General features: G+C 56.7%; 1 protein-coding gene across 5 annotated transcripts in view; it reads left to right on the top strand.

Moving 5' to 3' along the window:
- GRM4 (glutamate metabotropic receptor 4) overlaps window positions 1-22,931 on the top strand; it is a 112,934-nt gene that overhangs the window by 66,342 nt on the left and 23,661 nt on the right. For all 5 annotated transcript variants that reach the window (XM_043907201.1, XM_043907200.1, XM_043907202.1 and 2 more), the window contains exons 4-6: window positions 11,157-11,292; window positions 14,216-14,370; window positions 16,560-16,700. In XM_043907201.1, the coding sequence (XP_043763136.1) occupies window positions 11,157-11,292; window positions 14,216-14,370; window positions 16,560-16,700 (432 nt within the window). The remainder of the gene's footprint in view (window positions 1-11,156; window positions 11,293-14,215; window positions 14,371-16,559; window positions 16,701-22,931) is intronic.

The following is a 22,931-nucleotide window of genomic DNA, read 5'->3' as shown; positions in this document are numbered from 1 at the left end:
ACACCCCTCCCCCATGGCCAGTCTCGGGGGCACACTCACACCCACTGTCTGTCCTGCTTCCCAGTCGAGGGGTCAGCAGCCCCATTTCCTGGCTGAGGAAGCTGGGGCCTCACCCCAGTACATCCAGAGCTGAGGCTGGGCTCAGCCCGCTGTTCCTTCCACATACTCCTGTTCTGCCATGAGAAGGGTCGGCTTGAAGAGCCCGAGTCAGGCTCCTGTCGGGGAGGGGGTAGGGCTGGTGTGGGAAGGTCCGGGAGGACTTCATTACCCAGTGCCTGCTTGGGGCACCTTGGGAGGGCCCGAGCCTGCCGCCGGCAGGGAGACATGCTTGGCCTGCCTGAGTAATTACATCTCAACATTTCATTTTGCTTGTCAGTTTCCACTTCCTGGGGATGTGGGCTCCTAAATATTTCATCCCAGTCTGCAGCCTCCTGTTCCTCTCCCACCAAACTGCAGGCCTGGCTGCCGGGCTGGAGCTGGCCAGAGGTCATCTTCTCCATGCCCCTGCCTCTCAACAGGTGTCTCCACTACCAGCCCAGAGCTGGCTTCTCCTCCCAAGGGGTCTGGGGTGAAGAGGCCAGGCAGACAACATTGCCAGAAACAAGAGTCGGAACACCTGCTGTGCTGGAAATCAGGGAGTGAGGAAAGAGAAAAATGCAGTCTGCCCTTGAAGGGGTTTATGGGCGGATGGAGAAAACGATCAAGTGTTACAAGAGCAAACTTTGAGTAGTTGTGTGCCAGGCACTGCTGCATGTATTAATTCAGTTGTTCTTCATGCTTATGAGAAGACAAAACCCAGAGAGGTGAGTAACTTGTCCAGAGTCCCACAGCTGAGAAGTGGCAGAGCAGGATCTGAACTCGGGCAACCTGGCTCCAGCCCTCATGCCTCAAAGCACAGGAGTTACTGACCCAGCAGCCTCGGCAGAGGATGGTTCCAGGGGAGAGGGGTGTGATGAGAGCCTGGGTGGGCGGCGGCACATCCCCATTGCAGGAGGATCTGGGGTGTTTCGTGGGGGAGAGGTGGAGAAGTGGAGCCCCGAGGCAGGGCTGGGCAGGTGGGCAAGCAGGAGGGGCTTTTCCTGCAGGGGGACCAGCCAAGGCTCCAGGGTAGAGACATTCCAGTTGCATTGGAAAAAGTGGTCTTGCTGTGGAGTGTGGAGTTGTGAGATCAGGGAAGGGGCTGAAAAGCTGCTCTGTGACCTCGCCCTCCAGCTGTGTTGCTGGAGCTGGGGGTCTTGTTCTGAAAGGGGTTTTTCAGCAGAGGACTCTGAACTAGCGCTGAGCAGTGCTGGGTCTGACTGCTGCCCAGCCTGACTTGCCGTGGGAGCCTTGGGCAGACTCCTTTCCCTCTCTGAACCAACTTTGAGAAGTCGGTGGGATTCCCTCAGCTGAGGAATACCCCGCGGGGGGACTTCTCTGGTGGTCCACTGGCTACAACTCCATGCTTCCAAAGTAGGGGGCCCAGGGCTTGATCCCTGGTCAGGGAACTAGATCCCGCAACTGAGACTTGTCACCGCCAAATACACAAATATTAAAAAATTAATTATTATTGTATATAAAACAAGAAGAATGCCCGGGATGGCCACTGAGAATAGAGGAAGGTGGGCCCTCGGGGGCTGGGTTGGGGCAGGGGTCTCCGGTGGGTGGCCTGGAGCGGGGCTGGGGCCAGAACTAGACACCTCCCTGTGCCTTCCCCCACAGCCCCCTCCCTGCACCACCTGCCTCCAAACACCTTCGCTTCCTTCTCTCCTCTCTCTTTTTTCTCCCAGCTTTTCTCGCTTCAAAGGTGTTTTGCCTAAATGGGTTTGTGTTAAGATATTAGGTCGATCACTCAGCAAATTTCCCTCTGCTCAGAGCTGCGCACCATGAATAATGCAGCTCTGAACAGCCCTCGCTGCCCAGCGGCCTCCCAGGGAGGGGGCGGCAGCGCTCAACTCGAGGGCTCTGAGCCCCACAGCTGCCCTGGCTGGTCCCCGCCGCAGCGTGCCTCTTCCCCGTCCCCAAAATATCCCCCCAGGGGCTGGGCTGTCCACAGGTGACCCCTTTAATCCTCACAACACCCCTGCTGCATCTGAAGGGTGGCGAGCATGTCATCCCACTTTACAGATACGGACATGGAGGTTCAGAGAGGCTGGGTGACTTGGCTCTCATCACGCAGGGGCCGGATGTGGGACGAGGGCCCGTCTGCACCCAGCCTTGGCCCCCCGTGTCACAGCAGGCCGACTCTCTGATGGCGGTGTCCCTGTACCCGCAGGTCCCGCCCGGGTCTCCCCGGGGGCAGGTGGGTGTGAGTGGACGGCCTGGTTGCAGAGGGAAGATGTGGATTTCGCCCAGAGTGGGGCGCTGAGGCGGCCGGGCGAGTAGTTGCTGGATGACAGAGGTGCTGTCTCCCTCCACCCAGGGGCCATCCCTGCCCCCGCCAGCATCCCCCAGCTGGGCCCCCGAGCACTGGTAGAAAAGGTGAGGTGTTGATGGTGCTAAGGATTGGCCGGTGGCTCCAAGGAGGTGTGGGCAGCTGACCCGTGTGTCTGGGTCTGCGGCTGTGTGTAGGGTGTGACTTGTGGAGGTTGGTGTGGTGAGTGTGGCTGTGTGAGGCGGTATGCTTACTGTGTGCGCTTGTGTTGCTGTGATCTTGTGTGGGGTGGCAGTGATGTCTGGTGTGTGACCTTGTGAGGGTGTGTGTTACCACGTGTATGGGCAGCGGGGGGAGATGAGCTGAGAGTGTCCGGGAAAGGAGGGACGTGTGTCCTGCCTGGGACAGGCTCTGGGCCTCTAGGCTGAGGCCGAGGGTTCTGCCCAGCAGGCTCTGTCCCTGGAGACAGAGCTGAATGTCGCCCAGTTTCTCTGGCCCCCAGAGCATCCTCACAGCCCCGGGTCCTGACCTGAGGTCCTGACGAACTCCCTGCCCCCCTGCCTTTGCAGCCCCACCCCCACTAGGACTCATTCACTCCCCAGAGGCTTTGGCTCCCGGAAGCTGACCCAGGCTTTCACAAATACCATTTGACCCTCACGCTAGCCCCATCAGGTGGAGTTTTTTAAAGTCCTGCCCTATTTTACTGATGGTAAGCCTGATGCTCAGAGAGTCTAAGTAACTTGTCCAAAGTCACACAGCCAGGGTCTTCCCTGGTGGTCCAGTGGCTAAGAATCTGCCCTCCAGTGCAGGGGACATGGGTTCGATTCCTGGTTGGGAAACCAAGATCCCACATGCCTTGGGGCGACTATGCCCACACAACTACTGAGCCTGTGTGCCGCAGTAAAGACCCAGCACAGCCGAAAAACAAGCAGAACCCAAAAAGAACAAAGTCACACAGCCCGAAGCCGCGGAGAGGACATTTCCCTTTTGTCTCAATGGCAGGGAAGAGGAAGCTGAGAGCAGGTGTGAGATCCACACTTTGCACAAACCTTTGGTGGGGTGCATCATCGGGACCCTGCAGGTGGGAAAGTGGGGTGACTGTGTCCCCTTCACTGCCCCTTGGTACCCGGGTCTTCCTGGCTCCAGCCAAGTCTCTCCTAGTGGGCCCACTGTGTCCCCTTGGGCTGGAGTCGCCCTGCCCCCCCGGCCTTCTCTACTGGCCCAGCTGTCTTCAGCCCTGGGCCTTTGGGGCCCTGCCAGTTTGCATGGCTATCTTATACTTTTCCACTTGATCTTTTGCACGTGCATTTCTTGAGCACTCATAACAAGGAATTTACATCTAGGTGGAAAGGTAGATTCCCAGCAGAAGGCAGGACAGAGAGAGGTCCCAGTGTGCATGACGCCCACGTGGGCTGGGAGCTTGCCAGTGCATCCTACAGGGCAGGCCCGGGCCTGGATGACCTTTGCAGCCCAGAGCCTGGCACAAAGTGGCTGCCCAGTGCTGGTAGACACGTAGACATCCGGGCACTCCGTGTGACCAGGTGGTGCTCAGAGGGGAGGTCACAGTGGGCTGCAGGGGTCAGGGAGGTTCTTAGAGGAAGTGGGCAGGTTTGAGCAGGTGGCCACTTCAGATTCCTACAGCGCCTCCGCCCCCAAGCCAGTGCCTACTGCCTCCTGCCCTGCTGGCCCTCCCATCCCTGTAGTCGGGTGCTCGGTGGCCCATTCATCTGGCAAGCGTGGGTCACGGCCTGTCGCGAGCAAGCGCAGCGTGTGTGCTGGGCACCATGAGGGCCGGAGCAGAGACAGACCGGGAGGAGATAAGATAAGCAAGGGAGGCGGACTGAAGGGGCGGCCTCTGTAGAGGAAGGCCTGATGTGGTGGGATTTTGTTGGGACCAGACCTGAGGGGGAGATGTGGGCCTTGCATGCCACTTGTACACGTGCACACGCGTGCACTCACGCACACATGCACACACACTGTGGGAGCCTTGTATGAGAGGAAGGAGGCTGGAGTGGACACTGGATGGTGGGAAGAAGGGCTGGGAGTGGGAGCAGAAAGGGGGTGCTGGCCGTGAGCCAGGCTCACCCCACCCCCCCGCCCCAGAGAGCCCTTGGGCCCTTGCTGGAGCCAGAGCTGCCCCTCGCTGCCCGCCCCCAGCCCCAGCCCTCCTGGACGGCCACAGGTTAGGGGGCTTCTCTCAGGGCCTGGACGTCTCCCTGACCTCAGATGCCCTTTCAGCCACAGCTCTGCTGCCTGGAATCTGTTGCACAGCTCCATTTCCTTAGACCAGGGCTTCGTTCCCAGTTGAAAGTAAAAGTAACATAATGTTGGTCACTGATGCCTCTGAATAGCTCCCTCTCCTGAGAGCAGGTGTGGGGAGAAGGCCTGACTTTGGAGAGGGTGGTCGGGGGTGGGGGGGGCGTGGTGGTGGGGGACTCCGTGTGTGCATGCGCGCGCGCTTTTGTGTGTGTGTGTGTGTGTGTGTGTGTGTGTGTGTGTGTGTCTGTATGAGGGTGTGAGCCCATATAGTCCAGGGTCTCCCCCAGCCTCCCTCCTGCCTTTCCCCTTACCTCTTTCTCTGCCAGGAACCCAGGGAAGCTGGGGAGGGGACCCCCTCCTTGGGTTGTTTAACAACCCCCATTTTCTCTGTGTTGTAATTTGCTGCCTTCACATTTTGCCTTAATGTAGATTCTTTCCACTTGATTTCCTAGCGTTGGTCTCTCATTGTTTTTCTCCATTTTTAAATTTGAAAGGCCAGGAAAAGAAAGGGAGAGACAGAGAGGAGACGAGCCCAGTATCCCTGGGCTCCTGTGTGTTGGGTGCAGGGAAGTTTCTCGACTCTCCAGAGGGGGTTTTTCTCCAGCCTAGTCTGGAGCCCAGAGCCCGGGGTGCTGTTTGGGATGAGGGAATGGCACCCCTGGGCTCTGGGTGCCAGAGCAGGAGGGCACAGGTACTGAGTCCCCCGGGATCTGTGGGCACGATGTGTATCTCGGCCACCTTGCTGCCCACTGCCTATTGGCTGGCTGCTTAGCTGCTTTCTGGCAGGGGCGGGCCTCCTGGTGAGTGAGATAAGGAAGAGGGGGCAGTGAGAGGATTCCCAAGCCTGGAGGATGTGACGGATGGCTCTGGAGAGGCACAGGGGAGCCCAGGTCCTCAGCTGCCCCATACCTGGGGTGAGCCTGCCACCCTGGGGGGAAGCCCCTTCGTTCTGCCTTCGCTGGGCCGCCAGGGGAGTCCACAAGTTGGCGGGCCCTGAAGGCAGGGGGTCTGGGGGCTGCTTGGAGCGAGTGGGGAGCACTTATTCAGATGGGTGCAGTAGAGAGAGCCCCATCCCGCAGGGGGGCAGGGAGGTGCCCAGAAAAGAAGGAAGCTGAGCCCGGTGAGTCAGACAGTGATCAGACTTTGTGTAACCCCCATCCACTGGGGCATTAGGAGTGCAGATGGAGGCAGACACTAACACAGATATATCAGCTGGACCCAGGATACCGGGAAAGGTCACTAGACCACAAACAGAAAGGGCTCAGAGACCACAAGATACAACAGGAAACCCATATCAAGTTTCACTGGTGGAACTTCCATGTCACGTTCAAGTCAGGGCAGGTGTGTGAAGCCGGGCAGAGGTACAGGGTTCCAGCGCCAGGGGAGGGCTGGCCAGGAAAGAGCCTGTCCCCAGGGGGAGGCGGGATTTCAGGAACCAGGAGGCCGGCAGTAGGAGGGCAGCCCCATGCGCCTTCCTCTCTGTGTCCTGTGGAGGCCTCCGGCCCGGGAGTGGCCAGGTGGCCCTGTGTTATGAACAGAGCAGCTCAGGGTGGCACGTGTGGGGACTAGGATGCCTTCACTGGCGCTTGTGTCTGCACGTTTGGCCTGGCTTGGGTCCTGAGGTGCACAGTTACCAACCATTTACGTGCTGTCGTATTTGCTTCTGATTATTTCCAAGAAATGAAACAGGGATCATGCCTGGGAGCCCACCTGTGGGACCCTCAGTCTTGTTCCATCCCTGCCTCCCTTGAGGTACCCACACCCTGCAGGGGCTGGGTTCCCTTCTTGTCTGAGTCATTCAGCAAGCATTTATGGAGCACCTAGTGTGTGCCAGGCACTGGGGAGATCACAGTGCATGCAACAGGGAAAATCTCCTGCCTTCTTGCAGCTTTTGCTCGTGTCTATATGTGTGTCCGTATATAAGACCTTGTATTGTATGTGGCCTCTAATTTCCACATGAAAGGGACAGAGAGTGGTGCACTTTGCTTTATCAGTCAACTTTGCATTTTCAGGGTTTTGTCATGCTGATACATGAGAGCTGTTTTATATATCTTAGCTAAATAATATTCCATTCCTCTGTTGAAAAGTATTTAGGTGGTTTCCATGTTTTCGCTGATTCAAGCAGTGCCGCAGTGATCATCTTTGGGCATATCTCCTTGTGCCCGCGTACGAGTTTCTCTGGGAAGAATGTGGAAGGGGACATGCTGGTTTGTAGGGTTCTAGACTCCCTGGCTCAGTCTGCCTTCAGTCTCCTCGGTCCCCAAGAGCTTGGGCCGGGAGCTCTCCAAGGTCCTGACTGCCCCCTTGAGCTCATAAGCTCCTGGCACGAGCTTGTGGCTTCCTGCCCCTGGCCCTGCACGGAGGCACTGGCTGGGTGGATGCTGGAGCTTGCAGCTGGCACAGGGCAACCGGTGCCTGCCAGGGGGTTGGGGCTGTGTCGGGGGTGAGGGGCTTGCCAGGGGTGACCCAGAAGGGCCTAAGTGGGCCGTGGGGAGCACCAGACTCCTCCATACCCTTATGATCCTGTTCCTGGAGCCTGGGAGAGGTGAAGGGTTTCAGCCTCTGTGCAGAGATAGGGCTTGGGTGTGTTCCTTGCTGCTTGGGTTTAATTTGATTACATTTGCTCTCAGTATGGACTCATGGATTCTTATTTTATCCAAGGAGAGAGACCATGGGACAATAGAGTGGGGGTGCAAAAAAGTGCCCCCACCCTGGTAGAAGGGTTTGGAGAGGACTTCCCAGGGGTGTGCTAGCCATGGCCCCCACAGTGATGGGGCTTCAGAAGCAGGGGCTGGACACAGGAGGGGACCTTGGGGAAGTCACTTAGCCGCTCTGTGCCTCACCATCCTCATCTCTAAATTGGAACTGTGCTGGACTTCCCTCGCAGTCCAGTTGGCAGTTGGTGTGGGACTTGGGGTCTTCCCAGAAGTGGGGACGGGCTGCAGGTATTGGGGTTAATAGGGACCTAGCAACTACAGTCTTCCCTTTCTCTGCCCAAGGGAGGCTCTTGACACAGACCTGGCTTACAGGCCCACCAGCTGGCTGTGTGACCTCCATCAGGCAACTGAGCACCTCTGAGCCTCAGTTTCTGCATCTGTAAGATGGGGCCATTAGCAGCTGCCCCAGGCACTCAATGAGTGCCAGGCATGCAGTGGGTGCTCTGTAAATGTGGGTCCCTCTTGGGCCACTGCAGTCCTCTCTGGCTGTGGCAGGGGACAGGAGCGCTGTGGAGCCAGATCCTGTGCTAGTTACCCCTGGAGGCGGCGTCACCCTGGGACAGCCTTGGTCCTGTGCCGTGGTCCCCAGAGCAGCCAAACTGACCAGCAGGCAGTGATGCCAAGGGGCCCAGAGGGAGCTTGGCTCCTCCTTGTGGGGCCAGTGACACCCCTGGGTACTTGCCCCAGGGCAGGCCCTGCCCCCAGACATGTGCATGGGCCCTTGGTGTCCCCTGACCTGGCTGTGGCTGGTCGTGACATACTGGACTGCGTGAAAGTGTGCTCTCTGGAGCCAGGCGGCCTGCACTGAGACCCTACGCTGTGCCTGACTGTGTGACCTCGGGAGTCACTTAACCGCTCTGTCCTCAGCGTCCTTCTCTCTGAACTGGAACCATGCTGGACTTCCCTTACGGCCCAGTGGTCAAGACTGTGCTTCCAGTGCAGGGGGTGCAGATTTGCTCCCTGGTTGGGAAAATAAGATCTCATAGACCACATGGTGTGGCCAAAATAAAAATAATAATAAGCTGGAGTTTTGCTGATGATACTGACTTCAGATGGGTGAATCTATGCAAAATGTGCAGTGTTAATATTCAAAGGCACCAGACACTATAAACATTCACTGTTACTGAGCTCTATTTGAAACCCCCCAGACTCCCCTCAAGTACCCCCACTCTTGTGGTTGTCAGAACATTGCTCCCTGCTTAGACTCTCTCTCATCTTAAGTACCTTGTGACCTGCTGACCGGGCTGTGGTCACCCGAGTCTTCTTTCATTAGTTAAACGAAGCCTGCAGTATGTACCCCGGGGTGGAACCTCTTAGGGGAGCACCACCCAGAAATATGACTTAACCTAAGAGTCTCTCTTCTTTGAGAACAATTATCTCCCATTCTGTGCCTCCCTCCCCTCTGCCCTCTGGCCCCCTCCTCCCTCCTGGGGCCAGGTGGCTCATCCTAACCCCCTGTCCAGCCTCCTCCTCTTGTCCATCTGTCTCCCCAGATGGGGGGAGAAATGTAGCAATTGGCCCACTTTCTAACTGGAAAGGAACCATATGGAGGATTTAGCTGGAAGCTGAGTGTCTGTCTGGCTGCTGTTAGGGCAGGGACAGCGCTGGGGGCAGGAGACTGGCTCCCCCCGGTTCTCTTTGTGAGCTGGGACAGGGGGGTCCCGTCCTGCCCCCAGACTCCCCCTCCCTCCCCCAAGAGCCCCTGATAACTTTGCTCTTCTTCTGTGCTTGGCGCCTCTGTGGGCATCCTAGGAGGACTTGAGGTTCTTGTTCTGCCTGCGAGTGGCAGAAAGTAAAGGAGGTGGGTGCTGGTCAGGGTGGGGGACAGAGGCCGTGGCTGCCTCACCTGCTACACAGAACCAGGGGGTCCATTTCCTGGCGACGTGAGAGCAAGCCTTGTGGGCGCCTGGCACAGAGCAGCCCCCTCTAGAATGAGTGCCTTGTTTCCTCAGAATGTCCCCTCCCCCCCACCGCCGGCTCGGGTCTCCTGCCATGAAAACTCAGCCACTCAGCGCAGGGTCAGCACCTTTGGGCAGCCTTCCCTGGTTGCCACCTACGCCCCTGAGTAGAGCGCCCTCCCTGCGCGGAGCTGGGTGCTGGCCCCTCTTCCTCGGGGTAAAATAGGTGGGTGGTGTCTCCCTGCACTGGGAACCCTTGCGGCCCACCTTCCACACAAAGGTGCGTGGAGTCTGCTCAGAGGGCTCAGGGCACCCCAGCCTGGACTGCGAGATGTTCGGAGGTTCGGGGGTGCCCCAGGGTGGCAGCCAGGTGCCCGGCCAAGGTGGGTAAGTTTGGCTGTGAGCCAATAGGATCCCATGTGAGATGGAGCTGGGCTGAGATCCTTTAGTAGGACCCGGAGGAAGGCAATGATCTGAGATAAAGGATCTGCCTTCATCAAGAATACTCCTTAAAACTTTTCAACCAACAGAGCCTTGACTCTGCCACCAGAGGGGCTGGAGGTCTTATTCCCTGCGGGGCCCAACTCTGTATCCCAGTGGGGCAAGGGACTGTGTGGCTTTGGGCAAATCACTTCTCTTTTCGGAGCCTCAGTTTCCTCATCTGTCAAACACGGTTGACACTAGAAACGGGTCCACAAGTGCTTTTGTAGAAGGAGATGCGGGGAGACTGAGATAACACAAATGATGCCGGCCCCCCGCCAGCACTGGAGAGACACAGCTGAGGCCGGGGACTGGTCGGGTGAGGGGGAGGGTGCTCCCAGCTTTCTGTGAGCCACGCGGCCTGGCTGTGAATCCCGGGGTGTGTTGACTGCATCGTGGTGGTGCCTGCAGGCCTGGGGGCTTCTTGTAGAGGAATGAGCTTGAGAGGTAGGCAGGCCTTGGGTCCCCTCCTCCAGGATCCAGTCAGGTAGGCAGTGGCCAGAGAGAAAGGAATGACAGGAGGGCCCCTAAAGACCTTCCGATCCCAATTAGAGCTCCTCCAGCCCCTCCGCCAAAGCAGTCCCTTAAGCATGGCCTTCCTGGGCTCTTCTAAACTCCCTGCTGGGAATCTGACCATAAATAAGATGTAGGGAGGCTGGGTGTCATCACACCCTGTTGGGTCAGGGAGGAAGCTGGAGAGCCTACATACTGAGTGGCCTGTGAGTGCCCAGAAGGGAACTTAGGAACGTCCGCATATGGGCAGTAGCTGGGTTTACAGCATCACTGCCTGGGATGTGCAGGCACAAGTCAGCAGCCTGCACGCTGCCCTTATGAAGGGGCCTGATGGTGAACACGGGGCCCGGGGCCAAGAGCCCTGGTAGGTGTGTGTGGATGTGGGTACCGGAGTCTTTGTAATGGCCCAAGGGGGGCAATTTGTTCTCATTCTCAGATTTGCACCTCCAAAAAATCTTACGAAGTAGTTACATCAAAAAGAACCAATGTTTACTTAGCACTTACTGTGTGGCAGATGTTACTATATATGCATGAACTCCCTTAGCTTTATAACAACCCTGTGAAATAGGTGGTATTATTATCTTTATAGATGATGTATTTGAGACAACAGAGAAGTTCAGTAACTAACCTGAGATCACACAGCAGTAAGCAGCAGAACTGAGATTTGAACCCAGGCAATCTAGCTTTAAGCCCGATACTGTATTCTTGCTAGCAACCTATTTTATAAAGAGAGGCACAGAGAACTTAAGTGATGTGCCCAGGGTCGCCCAGCTTGGTGAAGCCAAAATTTGCACTGTGGCTGTTCTGACTGCACACGCCCATGCTGGATCGGGACCTGGGAGCAAGGCAGGCCAGGGGACCATGAGTAGCCCCCAGGAGTGTGGGCCGCAGGGGGAGACCCTGTCTGCCCCAGGCTGACCGGTGCCCTTCCTGCAGGGGGTGTGTGCATCGCCCAGTCTGTCAAGATACCTCGGGAGCCCAAGCCTGGGGAGTTCGACAAGATCATCCGGCGGCTCCTGGAGACGTCAAACGCCAGGGCGGTCATCATCTTTGCCAATGAGGATGACATCAGGTGAGGACAGGCGGCAGTGGGGTGGGGCTGGGGTGCCAGGAACCCCTGCTAGAGACATTCCTGGGCAAGCCTGACCCACCCTGAGGTCCAGAGAGGTGGGGTGAGCCAATGAGGGGGTGGTGGGGAGACCCCTCTGTCTGGGGCACAGGCTATGGCTCACGGGCTCCCCTTCCTTTCCCCCTCCCCGTTTCCTACATCCATTCTACCAACTCAGGATGGTTAGCGGGTCCTTTTACAGAGGGGCTAAGGCTGTGGGCTTGGGGTCAGAGCCCCTAGGTGGGAATCCTGCTCTCCCTCCAACTAGCTGTGTGACCTCAGGCAAGTTTCTCAACCTCTCTGGGCTTCTTTTCTGCTTAAAAAAAAATGGAGCTAATGAAGCCTGCTTGATAGTGTTTCTGGAGCACTGAATGCAGGAATGTGCATGAAGGAAGGAGCAGAGGCTGGCAGGAGGTAGGGGTGGCCGTCTCTCAGCCCCTTGTCCTCCCTTCGGTGAGCTCAGGGAAGTGGGAAGAGGCCTGGGCTGTGGTTCTAGTCCTGATCTGGGCACACACTCATCTGGGCAGTATCATCCCCTCCCTGGACCTCGGTCTCCGCATTTGCAGAATGGGGGCAGGTGGACTCCAGGTGCCAGAACCATGCAGTACAGAAACCCTGGAGCAGTCTTCCTCCCTGCACACCAGCCCCTGGGTCCTGAGTCGCAGGTCAGAGTCTCAGGTGTCCTCAAAAGGTGACGCCTGAGCACCCTTCCTAAGGCACTTCCCTTCTTCCTGCTCTCTCTCTCTACCACCTCTTTAAGACTGGATGTCACAGCCAAGAAGGGCCGGCCTCCTTAATTCCCTAGACTGAGGGGGAGACACAGCACCCGCCCTGAGAATGTGGTCGGGGAGGCACACCCCATGTTTGCAGAGGAGATGTGGTCTCCCCAGACTGCCTCCTTCAGACAGCTGGCCCACCTGCCCACCTGCCCATCCCAGCTTGCCCAGTCTACCCTGCCTCCATGCGGCCCCCTCCCCATTGCTAACCAGCATTCACTCTGGGTCTGCTCTTCTTTCCAACACTCTTTCCCACTTGGAAAGACCTCATCCTAGACTCCTGAGTTGCAGCGAAACAGATTTTCTCCCAGGAGATATTGCTGGGTGCTAGCAGGGATGGAGGGGAATGTTCTGGAAGGTCATTAAGGCCTCCATAGCCATAAGTGCCAGCTCTAATGGGTGTTTCTCAGGCAGCAGAGGCTCAGGGTGCGGGAGCCCTCAGGGTCCACCTGGCACCTCTGAGCTGCTCCCGGTCCCCACAAAGCTTTCAGGGGGTCCCTAAACGCTGGCCCTGGGTGTCCCTGTCTCCGCAGGTCAGCTGGCACCTGGAGCAGGGGGAGGTCCTTCTGAGCTCTTCGCCTCCCTTCAGTCAGTCCCTGCCCCCTGCCCACACTCCCATGTCAAAACCCAGCACCACTCGGGGCCCCCCACCCCATCCAGGGACACACCCCACTCACGGCCTCCTGAGCGGCCCTGATGGACCCACAAGTGGGGAGGGGAGATGAGGGCGCCGGGCCAAGGGTCCCAGAGAAGGGTCACCTGGGGGAGATGGGGGAGGGCCTTAGACTGACTCCCTGAGCAGCTGGGTGGTATGTGGGAGGGGGGGCACCTTTCTGGAAATCCACATGCGTTTTCAGAAGCAAACAAGGTAAAAATAAACCCAGGTGACTTTGCAGAGCTGGAGCCTTGGGAGCTCTGGTCATCTCTGGCTGGCCGGATGCAGGCGGTAATAATAGGGCTGCGGTGTGGGTTCTGAGAGCAGCCTCGCCTACAATTAGGGGGCCCTGCGGGGGCTGCAGCAGCCTTGGGGGCCTAAGAGAGCCAAGAGACGGTGAGGAAGGCAGGTGTGGGCCCTGGGGTGAGGAAACACGTTTCTCCCTGGCAGCCCGAGGCTTCCTGCCCCAGCTGGCCGCCTCCTGCACAGCTCTGGCAGTCGCCCCAAGCCCCGCCGTCTGTCCTGGCCTCGTCCGAGGGACGAGCTGGCCAGTTTCCAGTATCCTGGCCTCTCACTTGCTGTGTGATCTTGGGCAAGTTGCTTGCCTCCTCTCTGCTCCCGTCTGTCCCCATGGGATGAGATACATGGGGGGGAATTCTGCCTAGTCCTTCCTGTTTTTCTGCTTCTAGAAGATGTCTCTGAGGGGCCACTTAGTTCAAGCATCCATTAGCACTGACTGAGCGCCGCTGTGGGCTGGACCCTGTGTGGGGCTCCAGGGCCCCTGACTTGACTAGGACCACTGATACTGTACCCTGGGTGGCGGTGGGGAGCCCCTGGCTGCCCGCACCCTTTCATCCGTCCGCGAGGGCAGTGGGGGCGGTTCTTTGGAGCATCTGGACTTTTGGCACAGAAGGAGGTGGGGTGCAGAGGGGGACAGGTGTTGGGGTGTGTGTGTGTGTGTGTGTGTGACAGTGGATAGAAATGTGACAAAGGGCCAAGGGGTGTGGGTCTGGGAGCCTCAGAGAACAGAGCTTGGGCAGATGTGTTTCTGGGGACCCGGGTCAGACATGGGGCAGGTCCAACCGGAGGGAAACAGGCATGGTCTCGGCAGGGACAGAGGTAGCCCCAGAGGTAAGAGTGGGTCTGGGAGACCACACTGGGCCCGTAGGCATCTGTGGGCCCAGGGCACAGGCACTTATAGGGGTGCAGTGTGGGTGAAAGGCAGCCGTGGGCCTGTAGGCAGGTATGGGTCAAGGCAGCAGGGAACCGGGGGCCTGGGAGTCCAGGCGTGGGTGCTGGGGTGGCTGTGGGCCCCAGGCTCCTGTGGGTCAGTACGGGGGATCCAGGCACAGGCTGCGAGGGGGACAGGAATGAGCCTGGGGGAAGGGCAGGTGTGGCCAGGACGGGGAGCCCGTGGGCAGACACGGCTGGGCTGGGCTGGTGCGTGTCCCCACAGGCGTGTGCTGGAGGCGGCACGGAAGGCCAACCAGACCGGCCACTTCTTCTGGATGGGCTCGGACAGCTGGGGCTCCAAGATCGCCCCTGTGCTGCACTTGGAGGAGGTGGCCGAGGGCGCCGTCACCATCCTCCCCAAGAGGATGTCCGTGCGAGGTAGGCCTGGCAGCCACAACAGTGCGCCCACCACCCACCCCCGGCTCCATGCGCCCCGCTATCAGCATCACCCTGACGGGTCCTTCTTATCAACCCCCCCCCAACCATCCCTCTCCAGCTCCTTGTCTTCCCGCATCCTGTCTCTCTTCTTCCTTGGCTCCCAGCTTCTTTGTGCTCGGGTTCTGGGCTGGGAGGCCTTCCTGGCCACACTCGTCCCAGTGGGGTTAGAAGCCATGCTCAGGGTCCTTCTTTCTCCCATCTCAGATATTCATGGGTGTTGGGGGTGGTGGCAAGTACAGGAGGCTCATTTATCAAGACTTCTCCTTCACCCCCATATTCTCTCATCCCTTCTCCTACCTGGGACAGATGAAGTGAGACCCCTGCCCCACTGGGAGCGTGTCCTCTGCTAGAAGGGCCTGGGAGCTGCCAGCAGGTTACCAGAAAAGGGTGTCAGGCTGGGGACAGGGGCCTCCCTGCAGAGTCCTGGTGGGCCCTGGGTGGGCTGGGGGCGGTGGTGGGGCCTGCCCTGCCTGGCATCCCTTCCTCCTGGGACAGAACTCAGTCACCCTGGGCAGGAATAGATTGCTCTGGCCGGAGCCTCGCTGTGAGTGAGGTGCAAAGTTCCTATTAAAGGCCCAGTTTGGCAGGGACCTCACTGTCCTCCCTATGGTGGTGGCAGGCTCCCAGGGGCTTCTCCCCTGCTCTCGCTGAGGTCAACAGACATCAGCATTGATGGAGCTGGGAAGCCTGCAGACATCTACCTCCACCAAACTTTCCAAGAGACCGAGGTCTGAGTAGGGGAGGGACATGGGTCACATGGCCATGTCCTCTATTCACCCTGAGGCAGAAGGAACACAGGTGCCAGAAGTTTCCACACCGCCCCTCTCAACTTCAAGCCATAATAAACACAAAATAACAAGCACTACAGCTCTTGGTACCCACAAATGCCACATCCCATACAGACATCTCATTTAGTCTTTCCAGCAACCCCACATTTAGTAAGTGAATACATTAAGGCTCAAAGAGGTTAAGTGACATTTGGTGGCAGTAAGTCATACATACTTGCTATTAAGTAGCAGAACTAGGATCTGAACCCAGGACTTGCCAGACAAATCCCTTTTCTCTCTGGGGCACCAGAGAAACCACGAAAGCAGTGGTTCTCAGCAGGGGGTGATTTTGATCCCCAGGGACATTTGGCAATGTTTGGAGACATTTTTAGTTGTCATGAGCAGGGAGTGGTGCTTCTAGTGGGTGGAGGCCAGGGATGCTGTTCAACATTCTGCAATGCCCAGGACAGCCTCCCCTGGCCATCGCCCACCCCCCCCACCAGCAAAGAGTGAACCGACCCAGTGTCAATAGTGTCAAGGTTGAGAAACTCATTCAACCAGTACCCTACCAGTGCCAGTAGCTCCCTGACAGCTCCAACAGACAGTCATTGAGCCTCCACTGGGCCCTGCCACCAGCAGGAACTCTTTGCTGGGTGAACTTTTAGGCTTTCCAGTCTGTTCCCAGCAGCTTGGTCAACTATGAATGTGACGCGGAATGGTCATGGTGTAGAAGGCAGGGGGAGGAGAGAAGGCCTTATTCACCCACCAGCCTGCCACCCTGGGTCCGGGTTTTCTGGGCTTGGAGCAGAGTTGATAAGTCCTCTGGAGCATTTGGAGAAGGAGGCTGCCTCAGTCAGCGATGGGGAAGTTCTGGACTGGAAGGAGGACCATTCAGGCCCCTGTCTTGCTATGTGACCTGGGCCAGTCCCCATACTCTCTGGTTCCATCTCCTCTTCAGAACCAGAGAGCTCACGTGCTCCCAGGACTCGGTGCCGACCCCTCACCCCCACCAGCGTCTCTGCTCTCATCTCAGGATCTCCAGGTGGTTTCTTCTCCAAGAAGTCCCATATTAGCATTTCCGTAGTTAAGAACCAGCGCAAAACCCTCATCCTGTACTTCTTCCATAAAGGCAGCCGTTGTTTGATCACACAGGCTCCCCCTGGAACTTAACCCAGCTCTTTTCACCAGAAAGGAAATGAAACGTCTCACGTTTCCCCCTGGGTCCTGGATCAGAGGGTGCCCTCTTCCTCCCCACCTCGTCCGCCCGCGCTTCGTCTAAGCGTCTAAGCGGCGAGAAGAGCGAAGGGCTGGGGGCGGGTGGAAAGAGGGGCTCCGGGTCCTGACATCCTGGTTCCCCGCCAGGCTTTGACCGCTACTTCTCCAGCCGCACGCTGGACAACAACCGGCGCAACATATGGTTTGCCGAGTTCTGGGAGGACAACTTCCACTGCAAGCTCAGCCGCCACGCGCTCAAGAAGGGCAGCCACGTCAAGAAGTGCACCAGTGAGCACGCGTGGGGGGCGGGGCCAGGGGCGGGACCGGGGGCGGGACCGGGAGGTGTGAGGTTAGGAGGCGGGGTCAGGGGCGGGGCTGGGATGGGCCAGGAGAGGCGTGGCCAGGGCGGGGCTGGGAAGGCGGGGTCATCAGGGGGCGGGGCCTGAGTGGGCAGGGCCGGGGCAGGAGAGGCGGGACTTTGAGGGGCGGAGTCTGTGGGCGGGGCCGGAGCGGGGCCAGGGCTGATGCCAGGTCCGGTGGGTGGGCTCTCTCAAGCTACCAGCCGTCGGTGACGCTGCTTATAGGGGAAGGGGTTCCTGGATCTGGCAGAGCCGCCCTCTGGCTGACCACCTTGGGCTTCATCTGGACGTCCCCCTGGCGAGCCCACAGAATTGACTGACTCCAGCTGCCCCGTGCACCCTGCCACTCACTGGTCTGAGCGTCTCTAACACCTTGAGGGTCCCGCAGTCACTCTACAGACATCAGTTTGACTCCCAGCGCCTGGCCTTTTTCTAAGCATCGTGGATATAGCAGGGAATGAAAGTCAAAAAGCTCTTGGCGTTTTTATTCTAATGGGGAGACAGACAATAAACAAGATAAAAAAAGTAAACTATAGTCTATGCCAGAAGGAAAATGTGCAGTAGAAACAAAATAGATAAGAGTCTCGCTTCCCTGCAAGGTAACCTTTCAGCAGAGTCCTGAAAAGGACAGGGAGTGAGCCATGGGAGGATGGGACAACGGGTCTGTTTTACAGATTGGAAACAGAGGCTCAGAGAAGGTAAGTAAAGGAACCTGAGTTCCCACAGGTGGAAGGCCATAGAGCAAGATGTGGGCCCAGAACTGAGCTCTCAATCCTTGGCCCGCTGCTGTGGCTGCCTTGGCGTGTCCACATTAGATATGGTTGGATGTGGGTCCCTGTGAGTTCTTGGTCTGGATAACTCTGCAGCAGGACCTGGTGTCAGGGACCATGGGAGGGCTCTGGGTACCCCTCAACCTGAGCCAGCTGTGCCCTCTCGGGGCCTTGACTTTCTCATCTGAAAGATGGGATAGATGATGAGCCAGCCCAGAGAGTGTCTGGGGATGCAGGTGAGAAGACTGATGGGAGACACTTCGTAAGATGGTGGCTCTCGTGAAGTAATTAGCCTCCAGCTAATAGAAATAAATGAAAAAAAAAAAAAAAGATGGTGGCTCTTAAGCCTGGCTGTGCGTCAGCATCACCTGGAGCTTTAAAAACTCTCCCAGGTCAGAATGGCTGTCATCGAAGATCTACAGACAGTAAATGCTGGAGAGGGTGTGGAGAAAAGCGAACCCTCTTGCACTGTTGATGGGAATGTAAATTGATACAGCCACTATGGAGAACAGTATGGAGATTCCTTAAAAAAACAAATAAACTAGGAAAAAAACTACAATATGACCCAGCAATCCCCCTATTGGGCATATACCCTGAGAAAACCACAATTCAAAAAGACGCATGTACCCCAGTGTTCGTTGCAGCACTATTTACAATAGCCAGGACATAGATGCAACCTAGATGTCCATCAACAGATGAATGGATAAAGAAGTTATGGTTCATATATACAGTGGAATATTACTCAGCCATAAATAAACAAATTTGAGTCAGTTCTAGTGATGAGCCTAGAGCGTGTTATACAGAGTAAGTCAGAAAAACAAATATCATACATTAACACATATGTATAGAATATAGAAGAATGGTACTGATGAACCTTTTTGCAGGGCAGGAATAGAGATGCAGACATAGAGAACAGACTTGTGGACACAGTGGGGGAAGGCGAGGGTGGGACAAATTGAGAGAGTAGCTTTGAAGCATATATATTATCGTATGTAAAATAGATAACTAGTGGCAAGTTGCCGTATAACACAGGGAGCACAACCCAGTGCTCTGTGACAACCTAGAGGGGTGGGGTGGGAGGGATGTTCAAGAGGCAGGGGATATATGTATACTTATGGCTGGTTCACATTGTATGGCAGAAACCAACACAACGTTGTAAAGCAATTATTCTCCAATTAAAAAAAAACAAACCTCTACCAGGGCCTCACCCCTAGACCCACCAAGCAGAATTTTGGGAGTGGGTTGTTTTTCAAGCTCTCCCAGTGTGTATTTAGGGTTGGGAATATCGGGCAAGAGCAGCTTTGTTCACATCCAGTCACTTGGGGTTCTTTTCAAACGCTGATGCTTGGCTCCTAGCCCCAGACATTCTGATGGAATTGGTCCTGTGTGCCACCTGGGCACTGGGATTTTTTAAAAGGTGCCCCAGGTGGTTTACTGTGCAGCCAAGTATGGGAACCACTGGCTTGGAAGGAGAGGTGGGTGACAGGAGGGGGAATGGCACATGCCCCGGGTGAGGGGAAGGCTTGAGCAAAGCAGGAGAGCCTGGGGTGAACTCGGGGTGGCCAGGGAGGACCGAAGGACAGCGTGTTCCAGCTGACCTGGATCCTTCTTGCTGCCTCGGAAGCCCCAGCAGAGGCTGGTGAGGGTCCTTGTGTGGCCCCAGGCCAGGCACAGTGAACTCGTCCATGTCTGGGTGACGTGAGGGGTGGGGGAGCTGTGAGAACGTTTGTGGAAGCTGAGACCACCCTGGATGGGGGGAGGCAGCCCTGGCTTCCCGTGGCCCCGCCCAGGTTTGAGCTGAGCTGGTCCCTTGGAAGAACATCTTAGGCCAGGAGGGCCCGGGTGACACCCGTGGACTATGGGCTTGGGACTCAGCACCTGTCAGTGCGTCAGGGACTGGGTCTGACTCTGCTTCCTTCTGGCTCTGTGACCTGGGACAAGTTATTTAACCTGTCTGAGTCCCAGAGAGGGCAGGGAAGCCACCACCCATCTCAACAGGTTGTTGGGAGGATAGGTGATGTGTTTGAAGGGTATGAAGAAGCTGGCTGAAAAATGATGCATATGGTAAGTGCTCATAAAATGGTGATTGTTGGGGACTTCCCTGGCAGTCCAGTGGTTAGGACTCTGGGTTACTAATGCAGGGGGCAAGGATTTGATCCCTGGTGTGGGAACTAAGACCCTCTATGCCTCAGGTGGAGTCAAAAAAATATAAAATAGCTACTTCCAAACTTTCTTTAAAAAAACATTGGTGGTAGTTGTTAGAGAGGAAAGGGGAGAGATGGGATTTAGATGCAATTGGGTAGTTTAACAGCTCAAGTCTGTTGTAAGGATTCTGTTAGCTGTAGGATCCCCGATGACGGAGGACAGCATCATAATTGTTGCACCCATTTTACAGAAGAGGACACTGAGGTAACTGGTGAACTTTGCAGTGCTAGAGAATTGGCAGAACTGGATTGGTACCCAGGCGGTTTGGCTCTCCTGCCTGCCTCTCCCGCTGCCTTCCCTTCCATGGTCTGAGCATCCCCTCTCTCTGGCCCTCCGCCAGCCCTGTGTTCTCCACCTGCCTCACTCTCTCTCCTAAGCCTAGCTTCCCACTCACCTCTCCCAGGATGCTGGCTGTCTACGCTGGTGGCATTGGGTGGGTCCACTCTGGTCCCCGCGATGCTAACTGTTTGGATAGTCAGCCTCTATCTCAGTCCCACGGGCCCTGCTGCCCTGCCCACGATCTCACTGGGCGCTCCTGTGTTCCACTGCCCTGTGCTCTGCCAAGTCCACGCCTTCCCGCCCCAGGACGAGAACGTGCCTGGTGACCTTCCGAGAGGGTGGGAAGGACCATCTCATGCTGGGGTCTTACACTTGGGGAGATCTGATTCATCCTTCAGGATCTGAAGGTGTTAAATTGAATTCCCCTCCAGACTAGGGTTTGACGGTTAGTTGTTTCTTTGGGAGGGGATCCCAGGAAACTTTGGTTTCAGAGGTAAGGCGGCCATCAAGGGTGTGATACCAAGCAGGTCACCCCCGTGATCAGCTGGAGCTTTACTCCGCTGGGGTCTCTGGGGACAGGAGAAAGCACGCCTGCCAGTCATCTCACTGGAGGTGTGAAGGAGCCCAGGGTGTGTGTGCACCAACTCTCGTCAATCGTTTTTTTAAAAATTGATCAATTTTAAATTATTTTTTGGCTGCACCATGTGACTTACGGGCTCTTAGTTCCCCAACCAGGGATTGAACCTTGGCCCTGGCAGTGAAAGTGCCAAGTCCTAACCACTGGACCTGCCAGGGCATTCCCTCCTGTCAATCATTAACAAAAAATTGATTATTTAATACTTTTTTGGCTGCACTGTGTGGCTTGTGGGATCTTAGTACCCCAACCAGGGATTGAACCTGGGCCCCAGCAACGACAGTGTGGAGTCCTAACCTGGCAGGGGAGCCCCTCCTGTCTGTCATTGCTGCCTCTCCCTGGAGGATGTTAATTCTTCAATGCCTCATCCAAATGGCAAAGAGCCTCAGAAGAGCAGCAGATACTGGCAATTGGAGATTGGGCTGTACGTGTGTTAGACGCTTAGTCGTGTCTGACTCTTTGCGACCCCATGGACTGTAGCCTGCCAGGCACCTCTAGTCCATCGGATTCTCCAGGCAAGAATACTGGAGGGGGTTGCTATTTCCTTCTCCAGGAGATTGGGTTGGTGTGTCTCAAAATGGCAAGGGGTCGTGGGCACCCATTCTTTCTCAAATGCACAGCTGTGAGAGTCCCCCTTAGCTGGTGTGAATCCTGGTGCTGCCACTTTCCTAGCTGTGTGACCTCGGGCAGGTCACCTCTTGAGGCCTCAGTTTCCTCATCTGTAAAATGGGAATCGTACTACTCACTCCCATCCCTTGATCCCCATCCCGAGCAGAGCTGCCTCACTCACGGTTTCCTGGGTGAGGCGGGGGAAGTGGTCTGCAGGAAGCACAGCAAGGCGGCCTGCGGTCGGCCCCACACCTGAGCGAAACAGGGGTCACTGAGCGGCGTCTCTGCAGCTGTCAGGCCTGTGGGAGGGCAGCGCCTGCCTCCCTCCTCTTCTCCTGGCCCCTCCCTGGGAGCCTGCAGAACAGGGCTTGGGGATTAAACCTGTAAACAAGGCAGATGTGGCATCTGTCTTCTTGACAGCTCTGCCAGCCAGGTGATGGCTGAGCGGAGGAAGGTCTGGTTTATGAGGAGATAGGAGAATTTACTGCCTGCCGCTCCCAGGGGCTGGGAGCTGTGAGAGGGAGGGTGGCCACGTGGCCGCTGGGGATGTGTGGGGAGATGCCCATCACCCAGCCTGTGTTAGCAGCAGTAACAATAGTAACAGCTGATATTTATATAGCGTGTATTACATGTCAACTTCTGTTCTGATATTTTTGCATTTAGTCTTCGTGGCAGCCCATTTTACAGATGAGGAAAGTGAAAAGTGAAAGTGTAGTCGCTCAGTCGTGTCTGCCTCTGTGACCCCATGGACTATAGCCCGCCAGGGTCCTCTGTCCATGGAATTCTCTAGGCAAGAATACTGGAGTGGGTTGCCATTCCCTTCTCCAGGGGATCTTTCCAGGCCAGCTCTCGAACCTGGGCCCCCCACATTGCAGACAGATTCTTTACCATTTGAGCCACATGGAAGCAAAGGAAAACTGAGGTGCAGAGAGGCTAGAGACTTTCCCGAGATCATTCAGGAGTAGAGAGCAGAGCTGGGATTTGAACCCTGGCCATCCGGTTCCAGGGATGTCCTGCCTCAGGCCAGCTGATGTCCCATCCGCAGGGCCCTCCTGGCTGTTCCAGCCTGGCTTTGACAGTTCTTTTCACCTCTACACTCCTAAGGAAACTGGGGAGAGGAATTTGGGATTACCTTTGCGCCAGGCTGTGCCACACATTCGGGGAGCTCACATTTGCTCAAGCCATCAGCCATGTGGTGGCCAGAGGGGTCCCGAGCCCTTCCTCAGTGCTGTTGCTTACTCATTCAACTGGCATTTACTCAGGCTGGCTGCGTCCCCAGCCATGTGCTGGGCTCTGGGAGGGGAACAGGCCTGCCCCCTGGAGCTCCCCCTGCAGGTGGGAGACTGTGTGGCCTTGCGGACCACGTGGTACACGATGGTGTGGTCCCAGTAGCCAGAGCTGAGGGCCTTCGGAGAGCTTAATCCTGAGACAGGAGAAGACAGATCCAGGAGGCCCCCTCCTAGAGAGAAATTGAGAGTGCTGGGAGACCAGGGATGTGGCACTTTTAAATCAGGAGGTCCGAAGTCCTCACTGAGAAAGTGACTGGGAAGGAACTTGCCAGGCAGAAGGTACAGCATGTGCAAAGGCCCTGAGGTAGACTCAGGCCTGGCAGATCGGGGGAGCAGTGAGGAGGCCCACTTGGCTAAAACAGAGAGCAACAGGT

The sequence above is a fragment of the Cervus elaphus genome, chromosome 7 (genome assembly GCF_910594005.1).
Source record: "Cervus elaphus chromosome 7, mCerEla1.1, whole genome shotgun sequence".
NCBI lineage: Eukaryota > Metazoa > Chordata > Mammalia > Artiodactyla > Cervidae > Cervus > Cervus elaphus.
This window is presented reverse-complemented; position numbering and strand designations above follow the sequence as displayed.